This window comes from Balaenoptera musculus, chromosome 2 (assembly GCF_009873245.2).
Source record: "Balaenoptera musculus isolate JJ_BM4_2016_0621 chromosome 2, mBalMus1.pri.v3, whole genome shotgun sequence".
In the NCBI taxonomy this organism is placed as follows: domain Eukaryota; kingdom Metazoa; phylum Chordata; class Mammalia; order Artiodactyla; family Balaenopteridae; genus Balaenoptera; species Balaenoptera musculus.
Window position 1 is genome coordinate 14,524,627 of NC_045786.1, and position 21,901 is coordinate 14,546,527.

At 38.6% G+C, this 21,901-nt stretch overlaps 1 protein-coding gene across 13 annotated transcripts in view; it reads left to right on the forward strand.

Moving 5' to 3' along the window:
- NEBL (nebulette) overlaps positions 1–10,238 on the forward strand; it is a 336,029-nt gene extending 325,791 nt beyond the window's left edge. For all 13 annotated transcript variants that reach the window (XM_036842835.1, XM_036842836.1, XM_036842823.1 and 10 more), the window contains 2 exons: positions 6,614–6,720; positions 8,218–10,238. In XM_036842835.1, coding sequence (XP_036698730.1) covers positions 6,614–6,720; positions 8,218–8,394 — 284 coding nt within the window. In that variant the 3' untranslated portion in view covers positions 8,395–10,238. The remainder of the gene's footprint in view (positions 1–6,613; positions 6,721–8,217) is intronic.
- The last annotated feature ends 11,663 nt before the right edge of the window (positions 10,239–21,901 follow it).

The following is a 21,901-nucleotide window of genomic DNA, read 5'->3' on the forward strand; positions in this document are numbered from 1 at the left end:
TCAGCTGCTATAACAGAATACCATAGACTGGGTGGATTAGAAACAACACATATTTATTTCTCACAGTCCTGGAGGCTGGAAGGCAGAGATGAGAGTGCCAGCATGGTCAGGTCTGCTGAGGGCCCTCTTCTTGGTTGCAGACTGCCGTCTTCTCCTTGTGTCCTCACATGATGGAAGGAGAGCTAGCTAACTCTCTGGCCTCTTCTCATAAGGACACTTATCCCATTCATGAGGGCTCCACCCTCATGACCTAATCACCCAAAGGCCCCACCTCCAAAGACCATCACATTGTAGGGGGGGCGGTTAGGATTTCAACATATGAATTTGTGAGGATACAGACATTTAGTCCATTGCAGGGGGAGAGAGGGAATTTGGAAGTAGCGTAAATAGGGTCACATGTGCCTCTAAATTTGTGTCAGGTGGAGAAGAAGGACACCAACAGTAGCTTAGTTGTTCTTCATCATGGCTGCCCATTTGAATCACTTGGAAGATTTAAAAAATAAAACACCAGTGTCCACTCCCTCCCACTCCCACCCCAGAGACTCTGATTTAATCTGGGGGACCTGGACATAGCATGGTTTTAAAACATCCCAGGTGAATTTAATATGCAGCCAGGGTTGAAACTCACTGCAAGTAACTGAATCCTCCTGTCTCCTCCTTTCCTTCCCACAGTTCATGGCCCATACTGGAGCTGAAAATGTAAAATATGATATAGTAATGATATGGCTTCCAAAGTTTGAGCAATATTTCATATCACAGTGACGACTGTGCCTGTCTCTAAAACTTGGTGGTTTTAACTCAGTGGTAGATGGTTTCACTTTTACGTTAAAGTCTGTTTATTCATAGTTTATTATGTAGCAAGGCTGTTTCTTAGGCAGTTGTCTATTCACAGCTTATCGTTAAAAACCAACAACTAAAACCTAGAGGCAGTCTGGCTTGTTTCTGTTTACTGCAGGGACGGAAAAGCATTTTCTATAGTGCTAGGAATTCTCTCAGATTAAAAAATAGCATCTTGTTGCTGGATTAGGCATAATTGTTGTGGATTTAGTACCCACTGTGGCTTGTGGAGAGAATCAGAGGCCACGAGGACTTGAGGCTCTGGCATGGAACTCTTGGTGGCACGTGCAAAAGCCATTTGAGCAAAAAGGTTCACATCATGGGCCTATTTTATTACCAGTTAGCTCAGCCACCTTGTTCATGGCCTACATGAGATCTAGTTAGGATCTAGCTCATTATTTAATATTTACTTCAAAACTAGCAGCATCTTCATACTTTCTCTTTTATGTTTATGTCTTCGTTCAGTTTAGCAATTTTCCTGTGATTGTCTAAATAGAGATTTTTCTGTCCTAGAAAAAAAAAAACCACCTCATTAAGTTCTTTGACATGCATTAGCTGATAAAACCATAGTCAAGTGTTAGAAAATATGATGATTTCATTGCACCTTGTATTCTTCATTGGAAAATTCCCGAGGGCTGATTTTCTCCTTATTCTAGATTTTTAAAAAAGTAAGCCTATGAGAAAAACCCCAAAATTATTTTCTCTGTACATTCTATGTCTGTAGTTAGCTAATTGCTACAGACTTAATGCTTTTGTCCCCCTGTCCAAATTCATATGTTGAAATCCTAACCCCCAATATGATAGTACTAGGAGATGTAGCCTTTGGCAGGTGATTAGGTCATGAGGGTGAAGTCCTCATGAATGGGATTTAGTGCCATTATGAAAGAGACCCCACAGAGCTCCCTCACCTCCTGCCATGTAAGGACTCAGCAAAAAGATGGCCTTCTGTGAATCAGGAAGCAGATTCTCACCAGACACCGAATCTGCTGAAGCTGTACTCTTGGACTTCCCAGTCTCCAGAACTGTGAGAAATAAATGTTTGTTGTTTAAGCCCCGCAGTTTATGGTATTTTTTTATACCCACCCCAGATGACCTAAGACATCAGTAAAGCACCATTTTTATTTTTATGTTCTGCATTTGGAGTTTGGCCATATACTATTACTCTATGGTCATTGTGAGGCTGTCAAAACCTCCACTCCTTCTGTAATGACCTGAGACTTTTATTGTGGTGTCACTGTGCAGAGATGATTGTTCTGATGCCTTCCTGCTTAATCTCCCAGCCTCTGTATTTTTATTCTATAAAGTGGGAATGGCACTTGTATTAGAGAGTTATTCTGTTAATTAAGGGGCAATATATAAAGCACCAGGCACACGGAGGACACTTCCATAATTCTCTTTCTCTTCTCCCATCTACTCTGGGTACCTCCACCAGAGTGGACATTTTTGGGGGTGCTTTTTCTACTTTTAATTTGGGTGAATTTCTGTGGTTCATTTACTCTAATCTTTGTATGTTTACATGTATTTCCTTATTTTTCCAGTTTCAGATTTCTGAAGGCTCCTAAAAATTTTTCTTCCTCCATTTTTACCTTCTGTTTTATGATCTTCTTATCTACTTACTTCTTTCTTTATCTTGATTTTACCTCCTTCAATCATAAGAATAAGCCTTAATTAGAAAATATTAGTGTTGGCTGTTTATGTAAGAATTTATTGTGCACTAGAAGAGAGATTTCAGTTTTATAAATACTATAGGACATTTCAAATAGAGCCTGAAACCCTCAGAGCTTTAGTCATCTTCCAGACCTCTGGTCAATAAATCTTACCAATGTGAAATGAAAGTTGAGTCACACTTTTGTGTTTTGTTGTTGCCTTAGTATAATGAAAGCTACTGTTTTGTGGCTTTTATGCTATTGAAATAGAAACAGCTCAACCTCAAGACTCTTGGGTTGGAAGACCATCATACCTTTACCACCATCTGTACTAATGCCCATGGGTTAGGACTCCGAGCTTCCACAGCAAGGGATGTGGGTTCAGTTCCCTGGTCAGGGGGAGCTAAGATACCGTATGCTGCTCTGTGCGGCCAAAAGAAAAAAAATGCTCATACTGTCTGACCACTAGTTTAATAAGGAGGGCACTGTGTGTTTTTCTCTTTCATAAGAAGTACTTGTTTGTTGCAAAATTAGCCTAACATCTTGCTTTTGCAAAACCCATTGAATTCCATATTTTTGTGGACAATGTCTCATACTCACATGGAATAGCTTTTACCCAAATCCATAATAAACCCAATTTCCAAAGCCATTACCTGAAATTTCCTTTTGCTTGTTTCACCTATGTTTCATAAAAAACATTCATGTAGCACAACAATAAAAAAGCAATGTTTGTGCCTCTTTTTAAATAGGGATTTGCTTTTAGTAAGTTGATTCCTCTGAGCTCTCAGTTATATTTTTCATAGTCTTAATAGGAGCTTCCAAAAATATCTTCTATTGTACCAGGTATAAGGTTGATAACAAGTTTGATAACCCTAAAGAGACTTGCGTTAAATAATGTAAACAGAGATGGAGATGGAAATAATCAATAAAGGCATGAGGAGAGACCATAAGGACAAGGTAATTTGTATTTACTCCAAGGTTTCTCATTCTAAACTCTCCTCTCTCCAACCCACACATGTTTAGGATAAATACCTTCTTCTCCTTCTGTATTTGACAGTAGCTACAGATTCCTTTTGAAGGTCGGATTTGAACAATTGAGTAGGCATGAATTTTCATTTTTAAAAGCCAAAGTTAGAGAACACTTTTCTTTTTCTTCTTTTTTAAAAAATTTTTATTGGAGTATAGTTGATTTACAATGTTGTGTTAGTTTCAGGTACATGACAAAGTGAATCAGTTATACATATACATATATCCATTCTTTTTTAGATTCTTTTCCCATATAGGTTATTACAGAATATTGAGTAGAGTTCCCTGTGCTATACAGTAGGTCCTTATTAGTTATCTATTTATATATAGTAGTGTGTATATGTCAATCCCAATCTCCCAATTTATCCCCCCCCCCATTTCCCCTTTGGTACCATAAGTTTGTTTTCTACATCTGTGATCCTATTTCTGTTTTGTAAATAAGTTCATTTGTACCATGTTTTTAGATTCCACATATAAGCGATATCATATGATATTTGTCTTTCTCTGTCTGACTTAGTATGGTAATCTCTAGGTCCACCCATGTTGCTGCAAATGGCATTATTTCATTCTTTTTTATGGCTGAGTAATATTCCATTGTATATATATGTACCACATCTTCTTTATCCATTCATTGGTCGATGAGCATTTAGGTTGCTTCCATGTCTTGGCTATTGTAAATAGTGCTGCAATGAACATTGGGGTGCATGTGTCTTTTTGAATTATGGTTCTGTATCTAGAGAACACTGTTAAATGACATTCTTGAGTTGTCAGTACTGATGGGTGCTAAACTGGGATTATCATGCACAACCTGTGTAAACATAAACGTGTTACAGCTGATGAGATAGCATATTTAAGAGTTTTTTCATCATTGTCCTTTCCTGATCGTTTTTTTCCCCAAAATATTTTAAGATGGTTGTGCGTGATTCTGTACATCAAAATTTAAAGACCATAGTTAAGTAGTGTAACAAAGGATTAAGTGTTTAATTCTTTATTTTAATTAATTGTCAAGGGTTACTTATTTAATCTTAAGTATTTACAAATAGATCAAAATAATAATGAAGAAATGACTTTTTTAAATGGATAAAAACCAGTTCAAGACTGCTAGCCTGAGGATGCAGTTGGAGTCATTGACTAATAATGTATTTAAGGAAATGCCCTAAGTATCCTGAGCCATTTCCTTAATTGGGCAAAGGACAGATGTCCAAGGCCATCACTGCTCTAGGAGGGCAGTTAGTTTTGTCACTCCTCTTACGCCTGCGTGCTTTGAGCATAGTGGACAGGGATTATTGTTAACATGCATGCAAGCTTACTAAGTGACAGGAAGTGTAGTAAGCTCTGTGCATGCATGAAGTCTCTTCAATACTTGCTGAGAGTCAAGGGAGTAAATAAATGAATGGTCGTTGCTTCCAGCTTCCAACACAAGAAAAAGCTCTTTTACTCAGCTAGTTAAGTAGGTCTAGATATTTATGGGAATTTCAGTATTTTTTCTTCATGAGTGAATTATGACAACATCCTTGACATCTATTGACGTTAATATTCAAATTGAGTTGATCATGTTAAAAAGTGCTGTTCTCTGAAGTATTTGATGTTTAATCACTTTATAATATACTACAATCCAAGTAAAGATCTTTCTCGAGAAAGACGTTAAATAAACACAGTTGTAACAACATTGTAATATGAATTAATTCAAGAACTATTTTAAAAATCCCCATTTAACCTAATATCATTATTATCTGGAGAACAGTTTAATGATTTGTAATTTTCTGATGATTAAACTTCTTTAAAGTTTGATGTTCTCATATATCATTAGAATGAGTGTGCCACTTATAAAATATTAAATATTCATAATACCCAAGAATTACATCTGCTTTATTCTTTTATTATAACTGTCCTGAATAAATCAACCCATGATAATTACTTTATATACTCAACCTGATTGAACAAAGATGGCAACCTATTGTGGGTTTTTATAGCACATATATCATAAAAGTTTTGCTAGTGCATCATATAATTATTCAAACCACAACGAAGGGCATGCCTACTAAAATACCTTCATTTATAGCCCATGATTCTGGTTACAAATACTTAAACACACACTACTGATGTTGTAGGGTTTTATCTAGCTTCTGTATTGGTTTCTCTAGAATTCAGTTTTCTTCAAAACAGTAACTATGTCTTTTGAATGTTATTAATTAGTGGTGAGAACAGCACAAACTAAGTGAATACTATCTTTTTTTATGTATTATAGAAGGATAATGTTTATGAAATTCTTTAAGTGGTTTCATTCCTCAGGCTTTCATAACATTATCCAGCTAACTTATAGCCAAAAATAAAATGGATAATTCATAGTATTCTAAGTAAAATTTTCTTTTAAGGCTTAACAAACATTTGTTGCTAAACATATGCTATGTTTACCATCTTTGTAAAGGTAATATTCAACAGTATGTCTCAAAATATTGAAAGCACCCGTTATTAAATATCCTGTGAAAACACTTATACCCTGTCATTGACAATCCAATTACATTCCTTTAAATTTCTTTTTTTTTTTTATTGAAGTATAGTTGATTTATAATGCTGTGTTAGTTTCAGGTGTACAGCACAGTGATTCAGTTATGCATATATATGTAAACCTGTTCTTTTTCAGATTCTTTTCCCTTATAGGTTATTATAAAATATTGAGTATAATTCCCTGTGCTATACAGTAGGTCCTTGTTGTAAATTCCTTTAAATTTCTAATTTTTATTTTGGAAAATACCTACAAGGATCACATGGCCAAATGAAACAGGATTTTGTTAAGGGATTGCGGGAAATTTTTGTTTTGTATTTGTGTTGTTTTAACATAGCATCTGCAATAGGCTAATACAAATATTTCTAACATATTTAACTGCATGTTAAACTGATTACCTATATATGTCCTTAATTACTGAAATTTATACTGCTCTAGAGATCACTTATAATATCACTCTTCAAATTTCACATGACACTGAAAATGACATTTTGTTTCAGAAATGTCTAGCAGAGCATGGGGTCACCTGAGGGCTTGGGAGGGGTACTTCGAGACTCGGTTTAAGGATTCTTTGTGTGTGTGTCTGTTTAATGTCCAGCACCTGTTCTTCCTGGAGCCTACCAGCAAAGCCATTCTCAAGGGTATGGGTACATGCATCAGACCAGCTTGTCATCCATGAGGTCAATGCAGCATTCACCAAATCTAGTAAGTGCCCATTTGAAGCGTTCCTCCTTCCCTGGTCTTCATATTTTTCCCCAGAATATAAATGCATATAGAATACAGTTGGTACATTTTTTTATATAAAGGGTAAATGACGATGTGTTGCATTTTTACAAGCTTCCCTAAGGAAGTGGAAGACATATAGGGGTAAACCGTTGAGAAGGGAAGGCACAATGAGAAAACATGTAAACAGTAAAACATACAAAGACTCTACCAGTACTATATCCTAATTGTTACCTCATGATTGGAAGTAGTCAACTATGGTCTTCATTCAGTAAAAAAAAGCACAAATATCTGGTCATGTTAACTAGTTAATCAAAATGGCCACTGAGAGCTAAATGACACAGCCAACATATGTCTTTGAGTCCTCCTCTGGAAATCTTGGAGTGCTGATTCATTCACTGAATGTAAGGTTTGGAAGCAGTGTTCCGGGTCATTTAGTCAAATGTGGCATCTTCTGCTGAAATTGCTTCTCCAGGCTCCCGACACAGTCCCTTGGCCTTTGCCTGTGCACTTAGAAACAGGTGGCCCTTCTAAGCTTGTAAAATACCTTTTTTAAAATGTATTTTTGTTGAAGTATAGTTGACTTACAGTATTATATTAGTTTCAGGTATACAACATAGTGATTTGGTGTTTTTATAGATTATGCACCATTAAAGTTATTATAATATTATTGACTTTTTCTGGGCTATACATCACACGTCTGTGACCTACTTATTTTTCATAACTGGTAGTAAGGTATCTTTATTCACTCTAAAGTTCTTTGCATCTCAGCCAGTTTCCTCAGTCTATGAATACACTTGATTTTGAGATTGTCTGATATTATTAGCTAAACTCTTGGCCTCAGATGAAAACAAATATAGTAAAACTCATTTTAAAAATTTCCTCATTATAACAAGGATTTAATTATATGTACTTAAATATTCAGGACATTTATATGCTAAATTTCTATCACTGTGATACAAAAACCTATTGAGTATATTATGGATTTTTTCTTTTATTTGTTTTAAATATTTTTAAGAGGAAACAAAAATTTTTAGTAAAGTTCATTACCTCTGCCAGGGGACCGACGGTAGTGATTTGGCAGTGACTTGGAGCTGTCTGCCACTATGGTGGGTTTTGTTCTCTGAAGAATGTGGACTAGGGGAGAATCTACATAATCTAAGGTCTCTGGGCTTATCTGAAGCCGGGGGAGTGGCTTTACTGCTTCAGAGCTTACTTTTTGACGGGCTAGCTATTGTATTTAGCGGCTTGCTCTGGCCCCATTCTGGCCCCCAGCATTACGTCTTTTGCCAGACTAGTAACCTTGAGATGAACACAGTCAGGACAGACAGTACGCTCTGGTTTGCAGGACTCCAGAAATAGATGTGCTTGGGAAGATTGCTGATCGTTACTTTATGCGTGGGTTGGTTTGTTGCGATCAGCATTTGCAGCCGTGACTATCTTGGTGTCCATCGTGTGACCCCGTCTTTCCTTCCTCAGAGGACCTACCGAGCCATGTACGATTACAGTGCCCAGGATGAAGATGAAGTCTCCTTCAGGGATGGCGACTACATCGTCAACGTGCAGCCCATCGACGACGGCTGGATGTACGGCACGGTGCAGAGAACTGGGAAAACCGGGATGCTTCCGGCGAATTACATTGAGTTTGTTAATTAATCATTTTTCCTTGCCCTTTGAGCTTTGTTCTAATGTACACTAAACGTAATCTTTTTAAAAGATAGAAGATACTTTTAAGACAACTTTGCAGTTATTTTACAGTAATCTATCCTTCCTTTGACAATTAGACACGCAGGTACCAGGAAGAAGGAATGACTTCTGGGCTGAAAACAGCAGCATTTTCGGTGATTCGTATAAACAAAATAATTAGGTCTGAAGACCTGGTGCTGCTAATTGTGTTAATGGTTTCCTTTGATTGGCTATCGTGAACCCTTCTGGGGAAATGTATTTTTGTAGACTTTAATAGAGACGTTGATTGTCCCTTAAATGTCACAAGTATATGAAATTTCTTCGCTGTCACTTTGGAATCACCAGAAGCCAGTCCTCTTAATTCAGTAACACAGCCGATAATTTAAAAACCATTTAGCTTTTGAGTCACGAGGCAATTTCCAATTCAAGTGAAAATTGCCTAAATATATTAAATGTAAGCAGTGGCAGAATGACAATTTGGTTAAAATTATATTGACTGGTGGCCTTAGGGATCTAGAAACTTCTACTGAACAAAGAAATTTCCTTGTTCCCTGGGCCAACTTGGGTCTATTTATTTCTCATTTGTACCAAGGTGTATCCTACTCTCCATTTACATTCTATGGACCTAAGTATATGCTTGGCTGCGTAGAATGTCAGGACCAAATAACTTCACAGCTACTCTACAAAGGGCAAATTTTAAGGTCATCTATATTATTTCCCTAATACTAATAGCCTTTACCCTGTTGCATGTCATGTAGGTTCAAGCTTCTGTAACATAGGCAGCTGCACTGCCTGTTCCTGTTATTAAAACAAAAAGTGTGGCCGATATCTAAAAGCCCTTTCCTCTAGTTGCCAGCTCATCAGAAAAACATAACTTGAAAAGTTGCTTGAGATTCTCTTGCCGCATTGCACTCTAGATTTGAAGGATTTACACCTTAGGAGATAGATGTATACTCTAGCAAATAAGTGATTTAGGTGTTTATTGAACAGCTTTCATTAACTTAATGCCGCTATTGATTTAAAAGCAAAGAAAACTTCATAAAAGCCAGTTACAAAGTTGGAATATGAAGTGTGCTGGGGGAAGCCAGCTCTGCACACAGAGACAGGTGATCTGGTTTCTTATTTGGGAAAATGGTATTCAGATTCTGGAATGGAAATCTAGCCACTGAAACCGCTTAATGAAAAGACTTCCTTTCCACTTTCTGGTGTTTATTTTGTAAATCACATCCAGGGGTGAGATTGGGATGTCACCAGAGATTTGAGGTACAGGCCCAACAGGTTGTTCATTAAAAAAGAGATCGTTGTCACATTTTCATTTCCAAATGAGTGACTTTGCAGGCTCTTGCTGGATTCACAGCCGTGACCGTCATGTCGTGAAGTTTTACCTGGAGTCCACAGTCAAGATCACTGGAGAGACTAAGGTCCATCAGCAACTCTGTGTTTTTCTGACCATGCGGTTAGTGAGACTTGCAACAGGGTAGCAGTCATGTAGGGTCTGACTCTATAGCTGTAATGAAACTGAAAAAGTAAAGTTACAAAAATGTAATCAAATGTGTGGGCCTTGGGGCTTTCTGCCTTAATGATATATTCAAAGAAATTAACAAAATATGCTGTAAAACATCTTCTACTGAAATGTTTATTGGTCCAAAGGCAAATGTTAATTCATTTACACCTTTGAAAAGTAAGCACATCATTTTGAAAATCTGTAGTCTTATTTTTATCGGGCTAAAAGAGTAATTAAATAAGCTTTATTACATTGAAGCTGCATCTACATGACACTGATGTAAAATTGAAAAGAGAAAAATTCAGGCAAATAACTAGAGATTTTTTGAGGGGGTTTTACATATTACCACATAGCCAGCTTGCCTGATTTTCTATCATTGAAATGACCAGTTGTGATTCAACTGATTAAGCCCCATATCGATCTTGGTGTCTTATACCAAAACCTGCAAAGACAAGCGGAACTTGCAATATTCTTGCAAAAATTTCTGTGCATTAAAACTGAGGGCAATAAGCTTGCTTAGTTTTATTATACCATTAAGTAAATATTTAAGATTCACCCAGACAGACTACTTTTTTGTGATTATAAAAGAGTAGTTGTTGATTAAATTTGCAGATGAAATGTAAGACGGGTACAATTTTTGATAAATAGCACATTTACAGGAAGCTCAAAGGAAACCGATTTGAAATGACGATTATAATCGGGGAAGTAACCACAAAGTAACAGCTTGATGTTTCCTTGTTTTTCTCATCCACTGATTTCAAAATCAGATTCACTGAATGTAAACGTCAATACTTATTTGGGGAATAATTCTCCTAAAGTTTTAAGCTTCACATAACGTTTGCATAGTAAAATGTTTCTGCTTTCCAGCCTTTAGGAATTAAGATCGGATCAGAATTTAACTAGAGGGCAGTTATTTTACAATAAAGACTGAGGGAGAACAAGTTGCACATGTTCCTGATGCTGTGATTTGATAGTGTTGTCACCATTACTAAAGCCTGTCAGGATATTAAGCATCTCAGCAGAAATATAGGAAACAATAGATGTATAAAACCAAAGTGCTATTTTTACAGCATCATTTTCAAAACTGTACTCTCGAACAACTTTTCCCCTTTCCACACTCCCCCTCTCGCCTTCGATTTGGCAGCAGGCAGATGCTACATATAACGCTGACAACTCAAGAAGGGTTTCAAAAACAATCCTTTTAAAAATCAAGTTAAAGAAGACTGTGTAAATGCCCGAGCACAGAGAGCATGCACCTGATTTTCTAAATGTGTTCTCAAACCTGATAAAAGCACAAGGGCAGTTTGATACGCTTTTCAAAGTTCCGAAAACAGAGCTGTACGTGGATCATCTCTCTCTTGAGAAGAGCGTGGCAACAGAATATATTGCTTTTGGTGTAAGTTTTTGTAGTAGGCGTTTTTACTAATTCTCATTCTTTGGGAAAGCTTTCTATTTCTAACCTGTGGCAAGACAGAGTCTTCATGTCTTCTTGTGATTGTTTACACATCCGCAGTGTAGCCCACTTTGAAATATTTATCTGGTTGTCAGATCTCCGAGCTGTCCCTGCATCTTCTCAGGCCTCCCCCACCTCAGAGACCACACAGGAATTTGCAAGCACAATTCCCAGGAGCACCTTGTATGAATATGGATGCGATTAGACCAGCCCCTCTCTTGCCACCAGGTTCATTGCATGAGGATGACGAAGATACAGTTTCGCCAGTCTCGCCACAGTCTTTCTTTCCTTATCCTGCATGTTGAGCTAGACAACACTCGGGGATTTGGGAAGCAGACTTTTCTAAACACACAGTGGAAGCTCAAGAGGTGCACCTCTTTTTCAGGTTTGTCCATCTCCAGTGGAATGTTTTTGATGAAAAGGTAAAGAAAATGTGTGTGATCCTTTAATAACACCTCCCTATATAAAGTGGATATATTAATAGTTTATACAAAAATTACAATATAGAGATATAACAAAAATATAGGTGCCTTTTTGATTACCCTTGTTTATTCACTGTGGTCTTGGAAAGAAAACCAAGCAAGCAAGCTTCTGCCTATTCTATAGTAATATTTTATTATATAATTGGTATTTTTTATGGTGGGGAAGTGAGATGCTCCTGACAGATACGAAAGGTGATAGATGATTGTATTTTACCTCTAGAGGTTTAGAAAATACTGACTTCTTCCGTCTATTTCTGAAAGGTTCTTTGTGGATTTATATATAGTTGAGATGCATAAACATTAACTTTAGGTTTGAGATTTAAAATACCTATTGTAAGATAGAAGAATTATGTTATGAGGCTGAATTCATGAACAAGATGAAATTCGCTTCATAAATTCATTATACCGTAGCTATTTGCTTCTGATAATCTGAAAGTGGTTAGAGTACGGTTGTTTGGGGTAACTCGACATGGAGGTGAGAAAGCTTTAGTTAATAAGAAGCTGTGTAAACCAAGTTAAGAATGCTAAAATGAAGGTCTGTTTCTGAAGTATTCCATGCCCGTTAGGGTTCTTTCCAGGCACTGTCAACCAGTGCTGATCCAAAAAAAATCAAGACATTGTACGATGCTTCTGTGGCCATCATTCCCTGATCCACAGGCCTGGAGTGACCCCTAAGGCAAATCTCCTCCCCAGTTGTCCTTGTTACTTCAGTATCTTCATGGGAATTCCATATGCTTTTTGTGTTTGATATGTGGTATTCAATTTGCATAGTATATACTTCTTTGTAATCCAGTTGCTGTTAAGAATGATTTATCTTAAAGGAAAAGAGAAAACTGCATCATAGTTCCCTTCTTCAGTGTTCATACAGTGAACTGCTGAGCATTTAGAAGCAGCACTGAGTGTGTTACAGGAGGGGTGTGGAACCGTTGGTCTTTGACCTGTGATTAAAACCCAAAATTGAATCATTGTGCAGATTGGCTTCTCTTTGCTTCAAAATATGTAGCATTGTGGTTGATGATTCATTTGCAAGATTGTTCTAACTTTGAGAGCCTACAGTTTTACAGGAGACACTTCATGTTTTTAAAATGAAGGGGCTTACAGAACAATACAATGTTATTAATGTAATCTGGCTTTTGTTATGCAAATTGTTAACACCAGCTATTAAAATATATTTTAGTAGAAATGCTTTAATTCATGGTTTTTTCCTCTACACTGTGAATCTTTAAGCCTTGGTGAACTAGAGCAACATCGTGCTGCCCACAGGACTAACCTATGCAAACTAGTTCACATTTCAGTGGATGTCACAGTAATTGTGTAGCAAGACGTTATTTCCCCCTGCATAATGGACAGCGGCATTGAAATAACACATTAAGCCTAGCATCATGTATGTATAGATAGTTACTCACAGACCCTTCACAGCTACCATAATCATTAGTATTACCATTCGTGTAAGAGCAGATCGCTGATTTATCTGTTAAAACGACGTCAACGATGTCAGAACAAGAATGACAGATGGATGCGTCGGCCTTGGCTTCCAAGTGGTCCCTGCAAGCGTTCTCCTGTGATAGAACCGCGTTCTCAGATGCGCTCTCTCCAGGGTATTATTATTCTGTGTCTTCTTTCTGTATTTGTAAAACATTATAATGCTTTAATTTCCTATCTCTACACATTTGGTTTGCTTAAATAAATGCAGGATATAACAAAATGGTTCCACTTGTTGGTTCTCACCTTGGTTTCTTGGAGCAGGGGTCATTGGTAACACCCTGGGTATGGGTGTATCGAGACAACTCACGTCAAATGGCCTCGAAGGTCTGTGGTGGCCTCAGTGCACTTACCTTGGTGAGTCATTCAGAATGTGTCTTCTTCCCCCAAATAAACTTAGCTTTAAATGATAACAATATTATGCTTTTGCAAACTCAATCTCCTTCTGATTTTATATCAAAGTACTATAATAATACATCATCGTAGTTCACTTCTTTCAAAGTTAAATTCCTCATATGTCCTCAATAGTACAGTTTTAATTTTCTTGTATTTGTAAGATGAAAGAAACAGCTTGCAGCAAAGAATAGAAAATGCACAAACTGAGTGCATGAAACAGGGAGATGCTCTGATTTTCCAGCTCAGAAGGGCTCATTTATCATAGAGGAGAATTGCTTTTGTCCTACGTTTCCCATAGTTGGAAAAAGTGAGTTACTTCCTTTTTTTGCCCTCATATAAATCTACTGAGACTAGGATCTTAGCTTTATTGCGTTATTTTGTAAAAGTTCCTCTTTGATGGTGCCTAAACCCTCCTAACTGTAAACTGATAAACTCTGCTGCTGACACGTTTAGTGCTCTTGCCCATAGAATAAACACTCTTCCGAGTCTTGAATTTTGTGTTGCTCATATTCCAAAAGTATGAAATGAATATTTGTATGATATTAATCAGCAGACATACTGATAATATTTCAAATGACAAAACAGCTTGCTTCTTTATTTATTTATTTATTTGAAGAATTTACTTTTTTTCTCTCTCTTGAAGTTTTTTTTTCCCCACCATGCTCACAAATTTTACTCTTTGGAACCCGACCCACAGAGAAATGAGTCACTTAGTAAGATTTTTTTTTTTTTCTGAATTAAAATAATTTAGGTTTAGAATAAACTATGCTTATATTTTTATTAACTTAAAAATTTGTGAAGTGAGTTGTACAAGTAATTGAGACATACGTGACCACTAGAAGTCTACCGAAGTAACTTTTTACAAAAATACTTATACATAATAAATTGAAAAGTAGATAAAAGGAAAGTTTTGTTCCTTTCTTTATGTAATTTGCTTCTTCTAAGCAGGGGGATTGAATAGGGTCTTGTGATGGCAGAAAACTGGATATGGTCCAAGTGTGAACTTCAACTACTTTCTGCAGTTCTAAGCAAAATTCTCAGGCCTTTGTCCATTTATATTTGTACTTGGGAGCAGCAGAGTTCTGATGAAAAATAGAATGAGAAAGTGGGTTTAAAGAGTGAAAAGTCAATATTAGAACAAAAGACCCAGTTACTGATTTTGTATTTATACCGTGGCATTTTGATCTTTGCTTTCACTTTTTTTTAAAAGTAGCAAACATGAAAGAGAATAATAGACTAAAATAGAGAAATTAGCAAAATCTGAATGCCTGTTATTTCACTTGAGAAAATAAGGAACTTTTCTGCATCCCAAATTTAGTTATTCGATTGCTTTTAAAATGAACTCGTTTCTGGTTCTTGAGCCAGGATAGCCCCACTTTTTCCAGAGGGTTTCTACCCAAGGCCACGTGGCCCTTATTAACTTTTGTTATCTCGCCACTCGTGACAGGCGGCTGGATGGAGGTGACCCATCTATAGCATGCCCAGGAGCCCTTGACAGGAGCCCCACAAGAACTTTGCCCAACAGGGGTGATGGTCACTGAACCTGTCCACATCTCCCTGAGGAGCCCAAGTTCACAATATAGAGCAGGTTGGTTAACTGGTCTGATTATTAAAAACTAAAAGACATAGAGAAAGGAGGAGGAAGTCAAGAGTAAGCAGAGCTGTGAGTAAGCAGAAAGCATGAGATGGGGAAAACTCATGAGATGGGGAAAAGATATTTAGGACAGATGGAGCAAAGAATAGAGTGGATGGATGGTGGTGGCACGAGCGCTGGAGATGGGAAGACACTGATTCTTGCTCACGGCGGCCCCTGAGAGTAGCGAGCCCCAGCCCCTGCTGCAGACGAAGCGGCCACACTCCATGTCAGACGCTCAAGGTTCCATCCTGGTCCTGCTGCCAATGTGAGGCCTCCTCCCCCTGTCTCGATAAGGAACAGATTTCATGAATGTTGGAAACCCTTGCAGGGTGTCCCCCAAACGAAACACCAAGTGGCCAACGTGATTAAAATGCCAATTACATTTTTGCAGTTGAAATGTTCCAAGGTCGTCTTGAATAATTTTGTTTTCTTTTATGATGCGACATATTACACTGTATACATGCTACTGAAAACCACTTTAGTTAGAAGTTGTTTCCCTAGGCTCTATGAAGGGTATCAATAATTAATAACAGATGAGTTTAACTTCAACCAGTGGGTTTGTACAAAGAAAGGATAGGGAGAGGAATGTTCTCATCAATTTCTAAGTGTTTGGAAAAGAACATGGGAACGACTGTGCAACCTTAGAGAGTGACTCAGGCACTGGTGTCCCAGGGACAAAAGCTGAATTGTTTTTGCAGAGCTTTCAGAAATACCTAATTCTTCCAGGTTTCCTCGGTGATAGCTCTTGATTAAGGTGGATGAAGCAGTAACTGTAACTCACTCAGCATGGATTTATTCAATGCTTACGTGATTCAAGGAACAGAACACAGGAACTTTCATACTGTATTGGTAGGGGAGACTTAACATTAAACAACCAATGACAGACATTTATCCACTTGTATACAGTTGTGTATACTTATACAGTTAATTGCTTCATTGCAGTTTGAGAGATGTTGTGAAAGGGAAGCCTAGTGCCCCCTGAGTTCTTAGAGCTGGGCCGGGGTGACCTGTGGACTCGGCGCGGGGGAGGGTGTGGAAGACTTCTTTGAGGATCTGCTATTTGAACTGAGCTGAAAGCTGCACTGAGAGCTGTCTCGGTCCATCTAAGCCTTAGATGCGTGGGAAAATTTCGTCACTGGCAGCTAATGATAGAAATACTCTAGTCTTCTGCCAGATTTTAATTTAAATAGCAATGGCAGGTTTTCGTAATTTTCGTACAATTAGATTTTCATGCACAAAAGTTGGGGTATGCACGTGCGTGAACATGTGTGCGTGCCCTACCCTTTGATTATTCTAATTATGACTTATTTCACTTAGAAAGTCAGCAGGTTGCAAAGAGTTAATTATATACACAAAGTTGTACAGATGTGGAATATTTCACTTCCTTTTTTTGGATAATTGGTTATTATGTAGACTTTCCTGTGTCCTTACTTCCTCCTTGAGTATTTTTGGAAAGCATGTGCTTACTGGAGTTTACGGTCATACAGTCTGCAGCAGAACCATTGATTAAAAACGCTGTTCTCTCCTGTTTTAGATTCCACAGATTTGGGAATTGTCCTTCCATCTAATATGTGGTATGAGTTAGATTTTCAACATTAGCTGGACAACACAGGGAAAAATCACTCACAAAGCAAGATAGTTGTTGGTAATTATTTATAATAAGTCCTTGCTTGGAGGTAAATCATAGCTTTGTTTATAGAATTCTGGCAAGATTGTTGAACATCTGTCTCCTTTAAAAATCTGACAGTATGCACATTTTATCTGGGGTACACTTGCCCCAGTTAAATTCATGATCGATAATATTTTGGATGTATTTGGCTCTCTTATATAATATAATGCTTGTGTGGGAACACTTTTTGATATTTATAAATACTTCCTGGCTGCATGTACATCTTTCTTTTAGAAAGAAGTGTTTTGACTTTCAAGATGGTGCCGCATAAAGCGATTTCTGAACTTCTACATCTTTTTGTTATGTTGCTTTTCTTCCCAAAAGGGTAGCTCTGATGATCCAACTACAGCCATCATATTTGTACTGTAACACAGTTTCTTTTGTTTACAACCATATGCCCACTGCTTTACATTCATTTTAGTGGGGTCGGGAGAAGAGGTGCCTGAAAACCCGGGGGACAAACTTGTTTTGTGTGACCCACCCGGTGGTCCAGGCGAGTGTGGAAAGCATCTTGCCTGCAGCCAACCTCCACCCAGAAAAACAAGGGACGGACACGGGGAGATTTTTCTATCTTCCATGATTTAAGTCCTAGAAAGGTGTGAGAGTGGGGGAGAGGATGGCTCCTATGATGATTTATTTTTCAAAGCAGGCAAATAAAAATGTTTATGGTATGAGAACATTATTATAGTATGTCAGCTCTTAGTATTATTGAAAGATTTCATGCCTGAAGGGTATTGAAACATTTTCAGAACTTCAAATGGGGCTTCTGGTCTTGATATGCTACTTGATCATGACGGAGACCCTAAAATGGTAGTTTCGTAATGTAGAATCCTTAAGAATTTGACAGAGCTAATTTAGTTATATTTCGGCACAGATCCAAGATCTACATTATGATCGATTGGGGTAGAGGGGAGTTATCAGCCAAAAGAAGTCTTGTACCAAAGATGACCGTGTCAGGTGAGTGAGTGAATACCTGTGGAAGGGTAGCATCGCAGGAAAGAGAAGGAAAGACGTAGCTGGGGCAAGGGCAGATCTGAAGAGCCCAAGGCCTCACTTGGATGAAAGGTCACAGTTTTTGCTTCAACTGGAATTGGATCTCTCTAAATTATTCCAGTCTCAGGAGGTAGAATTTCTCTGTGTTGGCATTGGTAATCTTCCCATGTCTTTGCAGTTTTGTCATGTCCACAAAATAATGCTGCACTCAGTTGTGTTGCTGAGCTCTTCTGGGGGAACGATGGATTTAGAAAGCATCTGGAAAATGCTGAAAATTCACTTTGTGTGAGTGCAAGTTGGGATATAGTCTTTGAATTTAGGATTGTGTGATGCCCCAGCCTTTATATGGACTTCTTTTTCTTTAAAGTCTGAGAAAGCCATGTTAATCGGAGCGGAGCTGAGTAGGTCCTGCGTTAGGTAGAATTTGGGTGTCTCACATCTCTGAGAGGGACAAGTTTCAACCAGCAACATGTGTGCCCTTCCACACTTGTTGCCTTTGGACTCACAGACTTTCAGGGGAGCAGAGACCTTCAGTCAAACCCCTACCGTCAGGAAGACATGGCATGATTGTCTCGTTGTATTGATTGGAAGACCAGGGCCTGAGAAAGTTGGTGACTCTATCATAATCTAATGGCTGTACTTTGAAGGGTGGATAAAAACCTAGCTCCTCTGTCTTCGGTCACTGTGCCTCTCCCCTCACACACTGTAGCTCTCGATGTCCGCTCGATCTGGTTCAGATGGGGAGGAGGAGAGTGAGCGCTTATCTGGAGCCGCCCTTCTTGTTCCTTTAATGTCCCAATACTGGCTCTGCTGCACAGCTGTGAGCGCCGAGGAAAGTGATCCCAGGCGGTGCCCTGCTTTGATCACCCAAACCATGGCAAGGACACTTTGGAGTAGCAGAAGAAGTGATGGTGTCCAGACTCTCATATCACAGGTCGGGAAGGCAGTATCTCATTTCCTTTAAGACTCTGCAACTGCAAATTAAGATAAAAGGAGAACAGGGTCTTTAGAGCACTGATTTGAAGTCAGAAAGCGTTCTGTTCCATGTCCAGCCCTTTCTTCTCCCGGGGGGACTTTAATAGGATGAGTGAAGCTACCATCTGGTCCAAACTCAAACCTCTTGTCGTTCGGGTAGTTAGAATGCCTCAGGACTTCTAACCAGCTTGGTTTTTAAATGTCATTTCCACAAGCACTTTTTAAACACTTAAACATTTGTCCCACTTGTGATGCCAGCAGGGTTTGGATTTGGATGCATAAGATAGATTTGGGGCTCGTGACAAATCACCCCCTCCCAATTGTGTGCCATCCTGTTTTCCCCTTCCTTTTCTTTCCTTTTATTCCATCCCTTCTGTTTCCTGTTTTTAAAAGAATGTATTGGTTCTCTACTTAAAAAAGTAATCCATCCTCACTGTAAAACATTCAAAAGGGTAAAGAGAAGGAAAAAAATGACTTCTAAGCCCACTATCAGAAACTATGGGTGTTGCTGTGTATCGTTGCAGAGTATTTATTGATACATATGTGTAAATTTTTAATGATAATTGTCTTATAGACAATTTTATGGACCTTTTGCCCATTTGACATTGCATAATGAAAATTTCTTTTATCATTAAGTAATTTTTGGAAAATATTCCATCATATGTATGAATTATTTAACCTTCTTACTGGACACTTAGATTGTTTTCCTTTTAAAATAATGCAGTGAATATTTTCATATTATTATTTCCATTATTATTTCCTTAGGGTAAATTCCATCAAAAGGGAATTGCTGGGATAAAAGGATCATATAATTTCAAGGCTTTTAATAAATACTGTTATTAACTTGTCACTCAGCAAAATTTACAATTTAGATACCTGCTATCAATAGATTGTTCCTCTTTTACATCTTTTATTTCTGTGATTGCTAGTGAGGTTGAACATTTTCTTCACATGCTATTGGCTGTTTGCAGTTCATTCTCCCTGCCCCCAACTTCCTGGTCTTCCATTCTGTTGCTTGGGATATTCAGCACTGGTGTCTGAATGTTTGTTTGTTTGTTTTCAATTTGGTATGTATGACCAAATTACCATCCAGAAAGTTTCCTCTAATTTATACTGCCATCAACAGTTTGTTTGTTCCATCAAGCCCTTTCTGACACTGAATGCTACTGTTTGTTTTAATTTTTGTGAGTGCCCCTTTTAGTTACAGAAACTGTTAATGCCATCATTTTTACATATGCAATTGCTGTGTGTTAAAACCTCAGAGACAGTACAGAACAGAGAGAGAGACAGACGGACAGAATTTTGCAGGAGAGGAAGTATAAATAGAAAATGCAGAGAAGGGGTCGGGTATGAAGGAGAACGGATGACTAGGAAAAAGAGTATGGAGTCGAATTAGTCTGCTAGGACTGCCATGACAAAGTACTGCAGACTGGGTTGCTTAAACAGAAATTTATTGATATTTTCTCACTGTTCTGGAGACTGGAAGTCCGAGGTCCAGACCTGAGCAGGACTGGTTTCTTCGGAGGCTTCTCTCCTTGGCCTGCACATGGGCGTCTTCCCCCTGTGTCTTCACGTGCTCTACCCTCTGTACCTGTCTGTGTCCAAATTTCCTCTTATAAGGACACCAGTCAATATTGGATCAGAGCCCATCCTCATTACCTCATTTTAACTTAATTACCTCTTTAAAGACCTTATATCTAAATATAGTCACATTTTGAGGTACTGGGGGTTAGGGCTTCAACATACGAATTTTGTGGGAACAAAGTTCTGCCCATGAGAGGAATGAAAAAATCAGTACTTGTGGGCAGCCAGGCACAAACAGGGGTAGCTTGGAAGGGATTGAATTTAGAGAACTTTTAGAGGGACTGTCTGAGTGCCCAAGGAAGACACTTGAAAGATGAAGGAACTAGGAACCAGAAAGGTGAGCCAGTTGGCCCAAAGTCACAGCAAGTTAGTTGTAGAGCTAGGACAGGAGCCCAGGGCTCAGGGTTTCAACTCTCCTGGCTTTCCTGTCGCACTGCACCGCCTCAGGAAGCTCAACTCTTCAGTGAGGCTGTGCCCTTGTGTCTCTCCTGCTCTGACTCCAACCCTTGGCAGTGATCTTGAGCTAAGCAATTCACTGCTACAGGCCCCAAATCACTGTTGCTAAATTACGCTCTGTGGAAGGATGATTTCCCACCTCTCCTCTCCCTCAGGCTGGAGTCAGTGTAGCAGGATCAGTTTCACTTGGTGCCCTGTCTGGAGGGAGCCCGCCTTGGGCTCTGCTGGAGGAGCTGGTTTCTATATTGATACAACATGGGGGGCCAGTCTCCTCCTTGTCCTGTATCCCGCATCCCTCTCCCTTTCTCCACCTCCCAGGCCTCCCCAGAACCTCCCCTTTCCACCTCCTTGCATACCTGGTTATAGTCACAGAATGTTGGACCTCAGTTTATACTTTCTTCACTACATCTTATTTCTGTCTCTTTGTTGTAAGTTCTTATAGAAGCTGCATCTCCCAGGAGGTGAGGGACTGAGACTGCACAGCTGGTTTGTCCTCTTGTACCACTGCTGGATCCTCTCTCTACCTGGTTGTTGTATGTAACCACCAAATCAGTGTTGACCTGTGCAAAAGCACAGTTCCTAATCTCCCTGAAACAATATGGCTGGTTTTCAGTTTTTATATCCACTCTTTCCTAATATGGAAAACATTATACAGAGCTAGAAGCATATAGTACTTAGTAAGGAAACACAACAACTTAATAAACAAACATCCATTTGTGTCAGCACTGATGATAAACATCTTCATTGTCTAAGCTTCCTCTCACTTTAATCAGATTGTTTTCAGGATGCTGAATGGCTGGCAGACCGTGCGCTCATGGAGACGGCTTATGGTGGAGGGATACCAAAG